Raw genomic sequence first — 15,992 nt, forward strand, 5'->3', positions numbered from 1 at the left:
CATGAGTGCCCCGTGCTGAATATTTAGCTCAAGCATCGGTATCTTGGGGCACCTGGGCGGCTCAATCGGTCAAGCTTCTGGCTTCGGCTCAGGTCGTGATCTCATGGTTCGTGGGTTCAAGCCCCACGTCAGGCTCTGTGCTGACAGCTCAGAGCCTGGAGCCTGCTTCAGATTCTGTGTCTCCCTCTCTCTCTGACCCTCCCCCGTTCATGCTCTGTCTCTCTCTGTCTCAAAAATAAATAAACGTTAAAAAAAAAAAAAAAAAGAAACCACAAGTTGACGACACACACCACAGATGTGGGCAGCTTCGGGAATGTTTTTTTTTCCTTTCTTTTTTTTTTTTCAAAGATCAATATTCATTCTTCTTCATTTGCCCTCATAACGAAAATAGATTTTTAAATGCCTCAAATATACAAATATCACTGATGCATACACATTCCAGAAAAGCTGAGGTACGCACTCTGCTACAAGGTAGGGAGCCAGAGACGGGCTGGCCTCCCGGCCGCAGACCAGGGCCTGGCAGGCAGCTTGGCCACTAGCCCAGTTCCACAGGGATCCCAGGGACAGAGCTGGGGCTCAGGGGATGAGGTACAGAGAGGGACCAAGATGGACAGCTTCCTGGGCCCTCCCTGGGGGTGTCCCCTTCCCAGCAGGCCCACGGGAAAGTCCTCTCCAGAGAAGCTGGGCGCATGTTATCCTGGGGGCCTGCCGTCTTAACGTTTCGATGGTGTCAAAGTGCCCTACTGATCCCCAGTCACCAGGAGGAAAGTGCACGGCTGTGTCCTTCCCAGAAACGCCTACGCTGGAGGGGCTGGTCACCGGTGAGGAGACAGGTTTGCACCAGAGACTCTGGCCCTATCCCTTCTCATCTGGCCTGGTAGGTTGAATCTAAGACCAGGAAAACACAGTAAAAAAAAAAAAAAAAAAATTGTCCATCTGTATATAAAATACATATTATTAGCCAGAGGCGGGCAGTGCAGGACCAGGAGACTCCCCGAGGCTGCCCCTGGGCAGAAGGTGGCCTCGGTCTCAGCACTTCCTTCAGGGGCCGGTCCCCCCGGAGTTCCTTCTCTTCATACCCAGGCCAACACCCCAGGGCCAGGAGGCCTCTGGGGAGGGGTCGCCGGGGCCCTCGGGAGTGGCTCCAGCCGACTCCCGCCCTGGGGGACAGCAGCAGGCCGCCGGCCCACCTGCCCCCCATCTGTGTCTGAGTCTCCAGGGTGAAGTCAGAAGAGGCAGGAGCCCCTGAGGCTGCGGGCCTGGCGCAGGTCGGCTGACAGGGAGCGGCTCATGTGCTTGGTGGTGCAGCGGATGCTCTCGGCAGCCTGGACGGCTCGATTCAGGGCCTTGTTGAGCTCCTCCAGGTCCTCCAGGTCCAGCTGGATGGAGTGCCGGTGCCCCCGCGCCGGCCGGGAGGAGGCAGTGGGGGGCCACTCGGCGGCGGCTGGCTGGGGCGAGGAAGCTGAGGTAGGTCCCGGAGGCGCATAGTACCTGAGGAGAGAGGGCCCGGCGTTCGTTAACCACGGACAGGGCCGGGCAGAGCACCGGGTTCGGAGTCAACCCCGTGCCAGGCCCCCCAGCTGGGCCCACGGCCCCTGCTCTCTGGGTCTCAGTCTTCACCTCTCAAATGGGAACAATAAACACCTACTTTGAGGGATGAAGGATGATAAACGGGAGTGCCCGACCCGGAACAGCGTCTCGAAAATGGTTGGTTCAGGGGGCGCCTGGGTGGCTCAGCCGGTTAAGCGTCCCGACTTCGGCTCAAGTCATGACCTCACGGTTTGTGAGTTCGAGCCACGAGTCGGGCTCGCTGCTGTCAGCACAGAGCTCGCTTCGGATCCTGTCTCCCTCTCTCTCTGTCCCTCCCCCAATCTCTCTCTCTCTCTCAGAAAGAAATGAATACTTAAAAAAAATGGTGCAGGGGTGCCTGGGTGGCTCAGTCAGTTAAGCAACCAACCGACTCTCGATCTCAGCTCAGGTCTCGATCTCCCAGTCGTGGGATGGAGCCCGACATCGGGCTCTGTGCTGACAGCGTGGAGCCTGCTTGGGATTCTCTCTCCCTCTCTCTCTACCCCTCCCCCACTCACACTCGCTCTCTTTCTCTCTTGCTCTCTCGCAAAATAAACTTAAAAAAAAAATGGTTAGTTCGATCTACCTATTCACTTCGTGTTTATTGATCTTACAGTATGTGCCAGCCCTGGGGTTACACTGGTGAATGAGTAACATGGACCCCACTGCCTTCTTGGGGCTTCTCATCTCAGAGCCAGATCCCAGGGAGACTAGGATCACCCCCAGGCTCTGTAGCAAACCCCCTTCATCAGAGAGGTAACGTGTGGTCCCATTTGCCAAGCGTGGAGCAGCAGAGATGCGTGATAATAATTAGGGTTCTGTAGGAGGCGGAGGGTCTTGTTCCACTCATCCAGGGAGCAGGTGGAAACGTGTCCTTCCCAGCCTGGCCCTGCAGGAACGTGGGGCGTCGCGTAAAGTGCTGGGAGCCAGGTGACAGAGCACAGATTTCTCCAGGTAGTGAGCGCAGCATGCAGCCAGGCTCCCCAGTCCGGCGACGGGCGGGAAGAGGGGGTGGCCCCTGTGTTGTGGAATCAAGCGTGTGGAGGAGACAGGGAGACAGAGAAAGGTTTTGCCCAAATGCAGCAGGGACAAGTAGAGGAGGAGTTGGCCAGAGTCTGTCACTGGCGTCTTGCTTGACACACTGTAAACTCTGGCCCCCTTCCTGACCTTCCACTTCTTCGGACCCACATTATCGTACAGCGTGCAGGAGAAAAGGGCTCTGCTAGGACCAGAACACATATCTCTCCGAAGAAGACACACAGACGCATAAGCACACGAAAATATGCTCAGCGTCATTAGCCACCAGGGAAACGCAAATAAAAACCATGTGAGATGCCACGTCAGGTGCTTGGCCACCACCGGATGACTCAAGTCAAAAGGACAGATGCTGGCCAGGAGGCGGAGAAATCAGAAGCCTCATAAGCTGCTGGTGGGGACATAAAATGGCACCACCACTTTGGAAAACCGTCTGGTGGCACCTAGCCCCGAGCTGGCATTGCATGCTGGGTACCGTGTGCCGGGCTCGGAGATACACGTTTTCTTGACCAGCATGTATCTTACTTGTTCGGTGGGTACCGCTATGCTTATGTTACGGACGAGCAAAGAGAAGTTCAGAGAAGCCAGGTGAGGCAGGAAGCCTGCCCCCAAATCCCAGCCATTCTGTGCGGATTCCCCTTCCAGGGGCTCTGTTCCCCCACCTAAAAGAGCCACCTTTAGCCACCTCCCGGGAGAGATCTGATAGGAAAATTCAGGTCGAAAGCTCTGGACGCTGCCTGGCCACTCTAAGTGCTTGTGTACCTGTCAGCTCAGAGTCAGAGCGCTGGAAGGGGCAGTGCTGGACTCACACCCGGAACTAATTAGCACCCAGGAGATGCCAGTACATATCATCTGAACCGAACCAATAGGCTTCTTGAATCCAATTCCTTCCCCCGGGGACTATCAGGTGTAATTACTGGGTTTACACACACCCCTACCGTTTAATAATTTGATGACCAGCTAGCTTGGCCCGAAAGTCACATCCCAAACACCCTCTAAGGCAGAAGCTGCAACTGTCCCCCACCTTTGTTTTGGCCCCCCCAAAAAACCAAAAAACCTTCCTGGCTAGAAAGCCTTTGGCGCAGGGCTATAAGGCACTTGGCCAGCAGGTGGCAGCACAGCCCCATAAACTTTCTAAAGGGCACCCTGTCATTGAGCATGCTCAGTCCTGCTGATGGCAGATGGAGAAACTTGAGGGCATCATCAGCCCAAACTCTAGCAGCATTTGAAATGCTATGCTTCCTGGCCAACTTCTATGTATTGCGGGCTTTCCGTGTATTAGTTCATGTAATCCTTACCACAACCCGTTTCACAGAGGAAAGCACTGAGGCACAGAGGAGCAAAGTGACCCAGCTAAGGTTGTAGGCTACCGCCGGCCAGGTCTGTCGGGCACTACAGCTCAGGGCTTTTCTCCTTCCCTATGACCTGTCCAGGCCTGGACACAGCCACCTGGTTAGGTCTGCCCACAGGTCTGAGTCTGGAAGGATATGGGACAGCCTCCGAAGCGGAGAGGCACCCAGAGTTTCATCCTGGGCCAGCCGATTCCAGGAGAAACCTCTCCTGCCCAGGGAGTCGGGGCATAGGCAGGCATCTCCTGCCGCAGGCCTGAGCATCCTCGCATAGCCAACGGAGCAGAATACTCCTGGAGTCAGCTGTAGGCGGCAAGAAAGCATCGCGTAGGCCAGAGTCTTTATGGGGGCGGGGGCTGGGCGGCACCCTACACCTCTGCTCCCGCCGAGCGCCAGCCCCCACAGCGACCCTGGCCTCTTGCTGCGCACGACACAGGATGCTGATGCCGTGCCACTGAAGGAGGCTCCCGCCCGACTCGTTTTATACCGAGGGACCCTGAGGCACGGAACTAGCCAGTGACAGTCAGGACAAGAAGACAAGTCTCCTAATTTCAGGGTCCAGGGTTTTCCTCCTCCTGCACAATCCTGTCCTGTGGAAGCCACCTTTATGCATCTTTCTTCTTTGCCAACGACCGTGCCGTGCAGTGGCACTCCCCACGGTGACGGCAACGCTGCCCTCCACGACAAATTCCACAAACGTCTCACGTGCGTCTGGCCACGTGCCTCACTTCACCCTCACACAGCTAACTGTACGTGGTCGAGACTATTACCCCATTTAACAGATGGGAAAATGGAGGCTCAGAGAGGAAGTAGCTTTACCAAGGCCACGGCGCCAGTAGGTGGCAGACGGAGATCTAGCAGAGCTTGGACTCTAAACGCGGAACCACTTCTGCCTCAACTGCCGTGTATTTTCTCTCTTGGCAGAGGCCATATCCAAATAGAACAAGGCAAGTCTGAGAAACAAGCACAGCCAAGAGCCAAGAGGGGCCTAAGGATGCATGACGACTGAGTGTACGTGGCATTCTGGACGGGATCCCAGACCAGAAAAAGACCTTCAGGTAAACACTGAAGAAACCCATGGGGCACTTGGGTGGCTCAGTCAACTGAGTGACCGACTTTGGCCCAGGTCATGATCTCATGGTTCATGAGTTTGAGCCTCACATCGGGCTTGTTGCTGTCAGCATGGAACCCGCTTTAGATCCTCTGTCCCCCTCTGCCCCTTCCCCACCTGCGCTCCCTCTCAAACATAAAAATAAACCTATAAAAAAACTGAAGACACCCAAATAATCTATGGGCTTCAGTTAATAATAATGTATTAATATTGGTTCACTAACTGTGCAAAAGTATCACGTTCAAGTAAGATGTTAGTGACGGGGGAAACTGTGTGTGTGTGTGTGTGTGTGTGTGTGTGCGTGTGCATGTGTGGGTGGGGTTATATGAGAACTCTCTTTACTGTCTGCTCCATTCCTCTCTGCATCTAAAACTGTTCTGAAGGGGCGCCTGGGTGGCGCAGTCGGTTAAGCCTCCGACTTCAGCCAGGTCACGATCTCGCGGTCTGTGAGTTCGAGCCCCGCATCAGGCTCTGGGCTGATGGCTCGGAGCCTGGAGCCTGTTTCCGATTCTTTGTCTCCCTCTCTCTCTGCCCCTCCCCTGTTCATGCTCTGTCTCTCTCTGTCCCAAAAATAAAAAAAAAAAAAAAAAAAAAAAAAACGTTGAAAAAAATAAAACTGTTCTGAAAAGTAAAGCATGGGGCACCTGGGTGGCTCAGGCGGTTGAACATCCAACTCTGAATTTTGGCTCGGGTCCTGATCTCCCAATTTGCGAGTTTGAGCCCTGCAGTTCTCTCTCTCTCCTTCTCTCTCTGCTCCTCCCTGTAGCCCCCTCAAAATGAGTAAATAAACCTAAAAAAAAAATAAAGGCTATTGACAAGCAGTGGGTGTGCATTACTTACTTGCTGGAAAGACCCACAGGAAATGGGGAAGGGTTAGGGTTCTAGAGCTAGACTCCCATGAGCTTTCCCTGTGAGCTCCTAGGGGGCAGGGCCCTCTGTCAGGCTCTACTGCTGGGCACCCCGTCCCCGCCCAGGCCAAGCACTCTCCCTGGTGTGCAGGGAGCATTCAGGGTTTGTTGAGTGGCTGCACGAGTGTTCTGCTTGTTCTGCACATTATACACTGGGGTGAAACACAGGAGTGAGCGATGCCCGGGTTCTCAGCAGCCGGACACAGATGTGAACACGAATTGGGAAGCCAGTTAAACAGAGGCTGGGAAGGTGGGAAAGGGAGGTTCTTACACAGCGGCCGACGGGTAAGGCACGATGGGCACCGAGGAGACGTAGGCAAAGGCGGGAGGGGCCGGTGCTGGGGGCATGGCAGGCAGATACCACAGTCCGGGGGGCGGCTGGGCCGGCGACCCTGCCTGCTTGCTCCGTCGTGGGGGGCTGGAGGCTGAGCGTGAGTGTGCATTCCTCCTTGGGGTGGCGCTTTCTGTCCCTGCAAGGGGGGGGCGCCAGAGATGTCAGTCTGATTGCCTGGAAAGCTCTAGAACAGGCAGAACAGGGGGCCACCCACCTCTGCCCTGTTAGAGCTGGACACTGGGCTGGCCATGCTGGCAGTGCCTCGCTTCGGGAAACAAATCCTCTGCCTGGTTTGCTCTGCCCCAGACTGGGAGAGCAGCCGCCCGACCTAAACACCCTCTGGGGCCCCCGAACTCCCAAAAAGGAGAGCTGGGTGTCTGGCTGGGAGAAGAGAGTGAGCATCTGTCCCTACCAGAGGTGGCTGAGTCTGGGCCATCCGTCTTTGGGGGGGTCCCGACTTGACCACACAGGGGACATCGCAGGGTATCAGTGAGAACCGGTCCCAGTGGGTCCCTGGTGACAGTACCACCTACAAGAGGAGGAAGAGGGGTCAGGAGAGGATTACGTCTGGATCAACGGGCCTGGAGCCCCCAAGCAGACTTCTGCCAACAAGCCATCACTCCCCCATTTTACAGACTGGAAAACTGAGGCTCCAAAAGGTTGAATGATATGCCAAAGTGTCAGAGTAGGAAATCGGCGGTGCTCTGTCTGAGCCCAAGCCCGCGCTCTCCCGAATGCAGCCCCTGAGCCTATATTCATTCCTCCACACTGAGGCCCATTCTCCATGTGGGAGTGGCCCACGATGGCCCCTCAGGCACCAGGGGGTCAGTAGAGGCCTAAGGGAGCAGGAGAGGAGTGGACAACCTGGTCCTCTTCCCACGCACATCCTCAACACCTCACCTGGAAGTCCTCTCACCCCCCTGGCTGAGTTATAGGCTCCCCAGCCCCACCCTGTGCTCAGATCACTGTTTCGTCATTGCTTAGCTGCGAGCTCCTTGGGGACAGGGCCCAGGGCCCAGTATGGGCAGGTGCTGAATGAATGAATGAATGAATGAATGAATGAACAAATAGAGATGGCTGTTGAGACTTGAGCAAAGGCAAAGAAACATAATGGTGAAGAGCCAGGGTTCTGGAGCCACAAAGTCCTGGGTTCAAATCCTGGCTCTACCACTAGTGAGCTGTGTGCTCTTGGGCAAGTTTTTTAACCTCTCTGAGCCTCAGTTTCCTCACCTGTAAATAATAATAAAATGGCAAAACCCATTTCATAGGGTTGTGAAGATTAATGTTTGTAAAACCCTTAGCATGATGCGCTGTTTATAGTGGGGGTTTAATCAATGACAGCCCCATTGTTATCATCATCATTGCTTGAAAGGGCTTTAGGGACCATCTCCAATCCTTTCATTACAGTTGTGAAGTCTGAGGCTCAGAGAAGTTAAGGAACTTGCCTAAGATCACACAGCAAGTCAGTAGCAAAACTGGGACTAGAACCCAGTATCCATATTCTCTGGCCACTGCTGTCCCCACGACTCTTCCCTGTCGGGTGCGGTGGAAGGAGGCAGAGGGGAAGGCAGATGGAGGGGAGATGGGACATAATCATCACCACCTGGCCCCACCCCTCTTATCAGGAACTTAAGCCATGCCCAGTGTTAACCCATGTCATAGTCAAGGATGGCTTCAGGCAGCAGTACCTGGCGCAACAGGTGTGAAAGCAGGACCCCCTGGGAAGGCTGAGAAATCCCCCCAAACCCTCCCTTGTCGTACCTTGACCCGCCACCGAGCTCGGGCAGGCCCACGTCCTGCACCCTCTCCTACAGGGACAAGCCGCAGCCTCTGTGCACTGAGCACCTCTCCAGGTACCACCCCTCACCTGAGTCCTGGGTCCTAGCAGGTCGGCAGTGGGGACAGGAGATTGTGCCACCGCCTCTTGGGACAGTCTTGGGGGTGGGAACGTGGTACTCCTGGCCTAGGGAAGAAACCAGACAGTCAGCTCTTTGCATGTTTGGAGAACTGGGGAGGATTGGGGACTACCTGTCTCCTCCTGCTGACATCCAGAAGCAATCAACAAACCCAAGCTCATTTAGACCGGCAGGCAGGCCGCCAGGAAGCATGATGAGCAGTGACAAAGACACTACTCCCCCAGATCCCCGTTTGCTGGGTGGGACTGGAATGGCCTGGGCATAGGGTCGGCTGTGTTCTCCCCGTGCTCCGAGAGGCTGTGAGATGGGGACAGTCACACAAGGACTTCATAGGCTTATTGGAAGGACTGAGTGGGGCCGTGTCCATGAGGTGCCCTGCGGGCACCTGGCAGGTGTAACGTGTTCAAGGTCATCAGAAAGGTGGACAGATGCTCGGGTCTTCACCTAGACCTGTCCTCTCCCGCTTTGTCCTTCCCGGAGTCTCAAATGGGAAGTTCAGAATGTTGCCTGACTGCTTATCTTTTTTCTCCCCTGTGCCGCGCAGGGGTTCCACTTCCTATTCTGTGTGTGTTGCCTTGGGCCGCGCCCCCACCCCTCCACGGACCGGCGGCCGCTCCCACGTCTAACTGCTCGGCTCTGTCTGCTCCATCGGGGTAGGCACGTATCTCTCATTTCCCGCCTTGTCTCCTGCACTCAGCCATACGGATCCGAGGTTAACTGCCCTCCCTCCCAGGGTGGTAGGGATGAGAGCCACGTCTATAATTTACTTAGTATAATTTACATGCTTACTATAACTCCTTGTTACTGTCTGCTATGCGGTCGGATTCATGAAAGTTGGAGCCATATCCGCATCTGTTTTAATGCGAAGCACCCTGAAATCCTACTATGTGCCATCTGAAGGCCTACTGTGTGCTGGGCGCCTAGTTCATGGGACCCTGTGGCACCCTGGAGGATCAGAGCTGAGGGTAGGCCAAGGGTAACGGATTTGGCACCCACTCTGCAAACAGCGGGTGTTTCATAAACCTCTTTATGACTGACCGGCTAACGGGCCTTCCCCAGAAGCAAGCGTGGGCTCTCACGCAGGGGAGGCATCAGAAACTGCTGGATGAACGAACGAACAAACGAACACGCCAAGGTTCAGAGAGGCGGTACGCCCTGGTGCCTCCCGTATCACGGAATTGGCCGAAAATGACGTCAACAGCCCATGGTGAAATGGGGAAGGCGTCATGACAGAGGAGTCCTCCCTGGGGGCTGGGCCACCCCCCGGCCCACCTGTGTACTGGCCCCGGAAGGTGACCCTGTCTGGCCTCTTGGTGCCGCCCGCTCTTTTCATTCCATCCCGAGCTGCCTGCGCACTGTCCTCAGAGGTCCGGCTCTTCTCAGAGAACAGCTGGGGGGAGGTGGGCTCGGATCCGGAACCTGAGGTGGAAAAAGAGGAGCGTCAAAGGGGGTGGGGGGCCCACACGGCTTAGGGAGTGGGCGGATGAGAAGTTCAGGCTCTGGGGCGGAGCGTGGGTTTTAATCCTTGGTAATATCAGCCGACACAGATGGAAACCTGACCTCGTGCTAAGCGCTGGTCTAGACCGGCCGCGTCCGCGGTACGCGCACCCTCGCGGCCATCCCAGGAGGCCGGTCCTATTACTGCTGCACAATTAGCTGTCCCTCTAACCACACAGAGCAGGTAAACAACCTGACCAAGGTCACCTGGCTGGGAAGGGGTGAGGTGGGCTGAGCCCTTCTCCTCCTCCTCCAGGCGATTCTCCTTGCACTTTCGGGCTTTGGTGTCTATACCTGCAGAGTGCGGGTAATGTGACCCACCTTGCGGTGAAGACTGACGTCAGATACACACGACGCCCTGACAGAGACCCTGGCACGTCGTAGGCGCGTGACATACAGTGGCCGACACTGGAAGCGGTCTTCAGGGCCCTGCCGCGCCAAAACGGACGCACAAAACCTCCTCCAAGTTTCTTCCCAGGCTGTGGCGTTGGTCCCTGGCCACTGAGCTAACCCAGAAATCTGCAGGCTCCAGCAGTCAGGGCGGGCAGGTGGTCACTTACTCAGGGACAGCTGAGGCACCTCCCGAGGCACCGAGGAAGACCTGGCTCGCCGCCTTCCTGCGGGGTCAGCTTGCTCTGCACCTGCAGGCTCACCAGACAGTCTCTCTGTGGATTTGCTAGCAAAGAGGAGACACAGATGATGTCACTGGAGGAGGTTGATGTGGCCCTTAAAGATGGTCGGCAAGAAAGCCAACCCAGGGAAAGGCTTATAGCAGAGGAGGAAAGCAGGAAAGTCAAAACCAAAGACTCTGGGAGTCAGACCCCCAGAAAGCGGCTCTGAGCCTCCCTGACCCTCAGTTTCCCCATCTGTCAAGTGGGGATAATGACAGCAATTACCTCAGAGGGTTATGGGAAGGATTAGTGAGACGATGTCCGTAAAAACCTGAACCGCGGTGTCCTCCCATAGAAACACTTGGAAACACCCAGCTGATTTTAGAAGTCATCCTAAGTGAATCGCTAAGGGGTGAGCGGGCGGACATCCTGGGAATATTTAGCTCTTCACTTGGGTGATGAGTTCAGGTTACGCAGTAGCTATTATTTTATGCATCAAATGTTACATAGGAAAAAGGTGTAAGAGTCGGAGAGGGGTGTGAGTTCACACGTCTGGAGATACCCAGGGGCAGCCAAGTCTGCCACACCACTGGGGCACAAGGGCAGGCGTTCTGGGGTCACCCACCTGCCATAGTGGGAGCCCCAGGCGGCTGAGGAATCCGTTGGCCGGGCCCGGGCCCGGGCGGGGCGGTTGAAGGTGGAGGCCGGGCACACCAGGCTGCCCTGGGGTGGCTGATGCAGGCTGTCCTCCAGCCTCAGGCGGAGCAGAGACACTTCCTCTTGTAGCTCTCGGATGGCCTGGCTGGGGTGGGGGGAGGGGACAGAAACAAAGAGCGGATGTGCAAGGTGCGGGGCCCCAGCCACCCGCACGCACAGCGCCGCCTGGATGCCCAGGTCTCGTCCCTTTGCGCCAGGCACGGACCCAACTCTGCTGCCCGCGGATTCTGGAACTTCCTTGTGTGTCCACTTTTCTTGCTGCCCATCTCGACACCTCTGAGTTCGTAGCCCTGCACGTTGGGTGCACAGAGCAGAACTTTGAGGGTTATCTTGCCTAACAGGCAGGGTCTCTGAGTAGCTGTTCTGAACACCGGACACTCACTGTGGGGTGGAAGACGCAGAATAAAAAGGGCACGAGCTGAAGGTCCACTTTAAAATCTGAATTCTGACCCCCTTGGGCTGCGCCCCCTTCTTCTACCTCTGTCTCTAGAAATGGTAAACTGACAGTCCAGGTCTGGTTTCTTCCCCTCCCTTATTATTCAGCCCATCCTTCCTGGCTCCCCCTAAACATTTTCTACGTGGTCCAAGCCCTGTCCTTCTGCAGTAGCAGAGGATGCTTGTCTGTCTGTCTCCCCAACCAGACAGTGGGCAGGCCTCCCCCCCTCACAATCCCTGAGAACCTCACACCTCACAGATGCTCGCGGAATGTTCCTGAACTGGACTCAAGGCCCCAAGAGGGGGCAGAGTGAAGGTGTGTGCAAGCAGAGAGGACAAGGGGACATCACGGTGCTTCCTATCACCGCCTATGAGCAGGCTCCAAGGGCAGGGCCCTACCTGCAAGGCTGCTTGTCATCCCTGGGGAGCCCCCAAATATAGCCCAGCCTCTTACAGGCGAGGTATCTCAATGAGCCCCCAGCTTCTATGGAGTAAGTCCTGTCTGCATTGCTCTCCATCCAGCCCCTGAATGTCCAGAGTCTCATTCTGAAGCATCACGGCATCGTGTCGCTGGCATTACAGCAACGATCCTCCCCCACAACCCCGACAACCCCATACACGAACCCCCTACACACGGGGCGTCAGAGTCTGGGCTCGGCATGGCCCAGGCTGGTGCAGGCTCTTCATCTACTCCTGGGCGGGGCTCCCCTCAGGGTGACTTCTCGCTTGGTGGCCCGGACTTGTGGGTGAATGTCTCTGGACGCCACATCCAGCTCTCGGAGTGTGCCAGAGGGAGCGGAGACCTCTCTGGTTACGCCCCGGCACCGTGTGCGTCCAGGGCAGCCGGGTCTCCCGGCAACCCCCCCGGGAGACGTTTGTTAGGGTCTCCAAGGCAAAGCGTGAGCATGCTGTCGGCAGGACGGCGGGAGCTCGCGTCACCAGTTAACCCCCGCGTGCACAACTGGGAGGCAACACCGCCTCCGTGTCCCAGGCCGAAGGCGGCCGAGTGAGGGCCTGAGACTTGGAAAACCCACTTGGGTGTCTCTTGTCCTCTCTGCTTCCATCACGATCTCAGTCTTCCTGACTTAAGTTTTTAGTGGCTGAGGGCCAGCTGGCACTCAAAAAGCCCATCTTTTCCCGCAAACGTTTCCCCTCCCAAGTTCCCCATCTCTGTATCAGCATCCAACTGGCTGGCCGGCCAGAAGTCTGAGTCATTCGAGACCCTTCTCCCTCCCTGAACACCCCCCAAAAGTTAACCAGCTCCCGGGTCCTGTGGGCCCAATGCCCAGACCCAGGTCCTGTGAGTCTCTTCTCCAATGTACCCCCCCTTCCCTCCGACTGGCCCCATCCTGTCTGTCCTGGGTGAGGCAGCCCTCCTGGCAGTCTTCCTGCCTCGCCTTGTTCTCACCCTGCTAGTGGCCAGAGAGCTCTTTCTAAAATGTGAACCCGACCTCAGTACTCCCCTGTTTAAAATTTTTTTTTTCAACGTTTTTTATTTATTTTTGGGACAGAGAGAGACAGAGCATGAACGGGGGAGGGGCAGAGAGAGAGGGAGACACAGAATCGGAAACAGGCTCCAGGCTCCGAGCCATCAGCCCAGAGCCTGACGCGGGGCTCGAACTCACGGACCGCGAGATCGTGACCTGGCTGAAGTCGGACGCTTAACCGACTGCGCCACCCAGGCGCCCCAGTACTCCCCTGTTTAAACTCCCCTTCATCCGCCCTCAGCTGTGTCTGTATGCATTCACGAATCTTCAGTGAATCATTTCTCTGAGCAGAGCCAGCATCCAGATGTCTAACTATGGTGTTCGAGGCCCTCCAAGACCTCGAACCCTGTGTCCCCTGGTCTACCTCTCCACTGCTCAACCCCCACCGCCACATTCACACCTCGGGATCCAGCTGAAACGAACCTTTGGCCCTGCAAAGGTGACGGGAGCTCTCTCACCTCCAGGCCTTTGCACCTGCTGTTTTCCCTGCTGGGAACACTGTTCCGTCTCTCTTCCTTCAAGTCTCAGCTGAGATACCACTTCCCAGAAGCCCTCCCTGAAGCTTCTCACTGGGCCAGATGTCCCTTCTCTGTGTTCCCACAGTCCTTGGAGCCTCTGCCACCACTGTACTCCTACTGGGGAGTGTGACCATCGGCTTCTTCATTCATCCTACAAGACGGTGAGCCTTACCAGGCCAAGGATGGTCTTGTCCACTATTGTGTTACCAGGACCTAGCATATCATTGACAAGTAAGCCTGGAATTCCTATGCTGGTGTCACCGGAGACAGCAGGAGTACACACACTAAGTCAGGCCTGGAAGCTGAGTACCAGCCCCGGACCCGCCTTTGCACATAGTGACAGTCCCGTGATGGCACAGGCCAGGAGGCCCCTGATGCATTCCTGCAAAGCAGCCTTTCCTGTGCACGTGGGGACAGATACCCCAACCCGACAAAGGCATGTGATTGATTACTGGCCAAAAGCAACTCAAAGGAGAGGGAAGAGGGCTCACGGGCTACTTTCCCATTTCTGTTCAACCAAGCAAGGAACAACTTTCTTAGCAGAGCAACTGTTCATTGAACAATTGTATGAACAGAGCAACTGTTCATACAATGAAAGCGTCCACTGCTGAAAATACATCCCTGGGAAGCGCAGACCTGTCTTGGGAGAGAAATGCTGGGGGGTGGGGAGTGAGGTCTCAGCACCAAAAAGGTAAGCCTCCCGGTCGTTCCCCACTGGCTGGACAAGTATCCTCAAAGTCCACATCCGTGAGGCCCCACGGAGTGGCCCTGAGCCCAGAAACAGGCCACTGGGGTCCATCGGGCCCCAGCACAGCCACCACTGGATGCGATGGCTGAGCTAGCCCCCGCCTCCCTCGGGCATCGCTCTCCCGTCTCTGTGATGGCCCGACTTACTCTCGCCCTGTCCTGGTGAGGAGGAGGGTGTGGGTGCTCTCCGCCGGTCCACGGGGCAGAGTGGCAGAAGCCGAGGTCGGGGGTGGGCGGATTGTCGTGCTGCGGGTGAGCTGCTCAGAAATCGGCTGTCGCCCCTCCGACTCTGAGCCAGGCACCGCTAAGGAGGCAGAGAGAGACCAAGGTGAGTTCGCCTGGAGAGGATCCCTGCAGTGCGCATGTCCGGGAGCAGAAGGATACGGGCACAGAGGCAGTGCCGGCTGAGGTCATAATTGAAGTTCTCAAAGAGGTCACTGGCCCACTGACCTCAGAGCCAGAAGATGTGGTTCTTGCTGGGAGCTTGGCGGTGCAAAGCTGGGCCTGCAGAGCTGTTCCTACCTAGATTCCCCCCCCCCCCAACCGCCCCCCATCCACCATTTCAGCACCGCGTCGGAGTCTGCAGGCACCTCCCCCGTGAAGAGCTCATTGCTCCTTCACATGGACACCACCCCCCCACCCCGCCCAGCCTCGGCCGCGCATCACCACGTTCTGGGACTGGCTCCAGAGCCCCCCACCTCCCACTAAGATTATCGTCACGGCTTTGCCTCTGTGCATTTTTCTGGGGAGAGTGTTCAAAACTTTAGCCTTTCAAAGGGATGGGTAGCCACGGGTTAAAAACCACTGACCTGGCCCACACGTTAAAAACAAGGTGCCCCCGAGGGGCGCCTGGGTGGCTCAGTCGGTTAAGCGTCCGACTTCAGCTCAGGTCATGATCTCACGGTCCGTGAGTTCGAGCCCCGCGTCGGGCTCTGTGCTGACAGCTCAGAGCCTGGAACCCGTTTCAGATTCTGTGTCTCCCTCTTTCTCTGCCCCTCCCCTGTTCATGCTCTGTCTCTCTCTGTCTCAAAAATAAATAAACGTTAAAAAAAAAAATTAAAAAAACAAACAAACCAAGGTGCCCTCGGAACCCTACTCAATAATACAGAAAGGAACAGACTGTCAATACAGGGAACAACCCAGATGAATTGCCAGAGATATAGGGAGTGAAGAAGCCAATTCCAAGTGCATACATATGATCCCATTTATAGAATGTTCTTAGAATGACAAAATCAGGGCGACGGCGGCCACCTGAGAGACCATCAGGAGTTCAGAAGGCAGCGGACGTGAGGTGTCCATTAAGGGGCGACATGCCATTAATCTGCACCATGGCTTTGCAGGATGTTCTCATTGGGGGAAACTGGCTGAAGGGTACATAGGATCTCCCTGGATTATATATCACTACAACATGTGAATCCATAACTAACTGAACTTTTAATTAAGGTTTAACTTTCCAAGTTTTAAATGATAAGACTTGGAAAGAGACAAAGCCAGTCTGAGGTGTAGAAGCCAGTGCAGGGGTCACTTTGAGAGGGTGGGAATGACTGGAAGGAGCTTAGGAGAGCGTCTGAGGTCCTGATCGTGCTGAGTTTCTTGGTCTGTGTTCATTTTGTGGGAAATCCATCAATTTACGTTCTTTCCTGTATGTTTATTTCACTAAAAAGTTCACATGCATTTTTTAAAGGTAAAAAAGTGAAATCACAGAATGCATAGACGTGGGAAGTGTTCATGACAGCGCTTGGGGGGGAAAAAGAGTTA

At 55.7% G+C, this 15,992-nt stretch overlaps 1 protein-coding gene across 4 annotated transcripts in view; it reads right to left on the reverse strand.

The window, feature by feature from the left end:
* Window positions 1-937: 937 nt before the first annotated feature.
* Window positions 938-15,992, reverse strand: part of AKNA (AT-hook transcription factor) — a 55,239-nt gene continuing 40,184 nt past the window's right edge. For all 4 annotated transcript variants that reach the window (XM_042964649.1, XM_042964647.1, XM_042964648.1 and 1 more), the window contains 8 exons: window positions 14,382-14,538; window positions 10,956-11,132; window positions 10,280-10,395; window positions 9,495-9,641; window positions 8,174-8,269; window positions 6,719-6,835; window positions 6,244-6,442; window positions 938-1,491 (listed from right to left, as the gene is read on the reverse strand). In XM_042964649.1, the coding sequence (XP_042820583.1) occupies window positions 1,227-1,491; window positions 6,244-6,442; window positions 6,719-6,835; window positions 8,174-8,269; window positions 9,495-9,641; window positions 10,280-10,395; window positions 10,956-11,132; window positions 14,382-14,538 (1,274 nt within the window). In that variant the 3' untranslated portion in view covers window positions 938-1,226. The remainder of the gene's footprint in view (window positions 1,492-6,243; window positions 6,443-6,718; window positions 6,836-8,173; window positions 8,270-9,494; window positions 9,642-10,279; window positions 10,396-10,955; window positions 11,133-14,381; window positions 14,539-15,992) is intronic.

The sequence above is a fragment of the Panthera tigris genome, chromosome D4 (genome assembly GCF_018350195.1).
Source record: "Panthera tigris isolate Pti1 chromosome D4, P.tigris_Pti1_mat1.1, whole genome shotgun sequence".
NCBI classification, from domain to species: domain Eukaryota; kingdom Metazoa; phylum Chordata; class Mammalia; order Carnivora; family Felidae; genus Panthera; species Panthera tigris.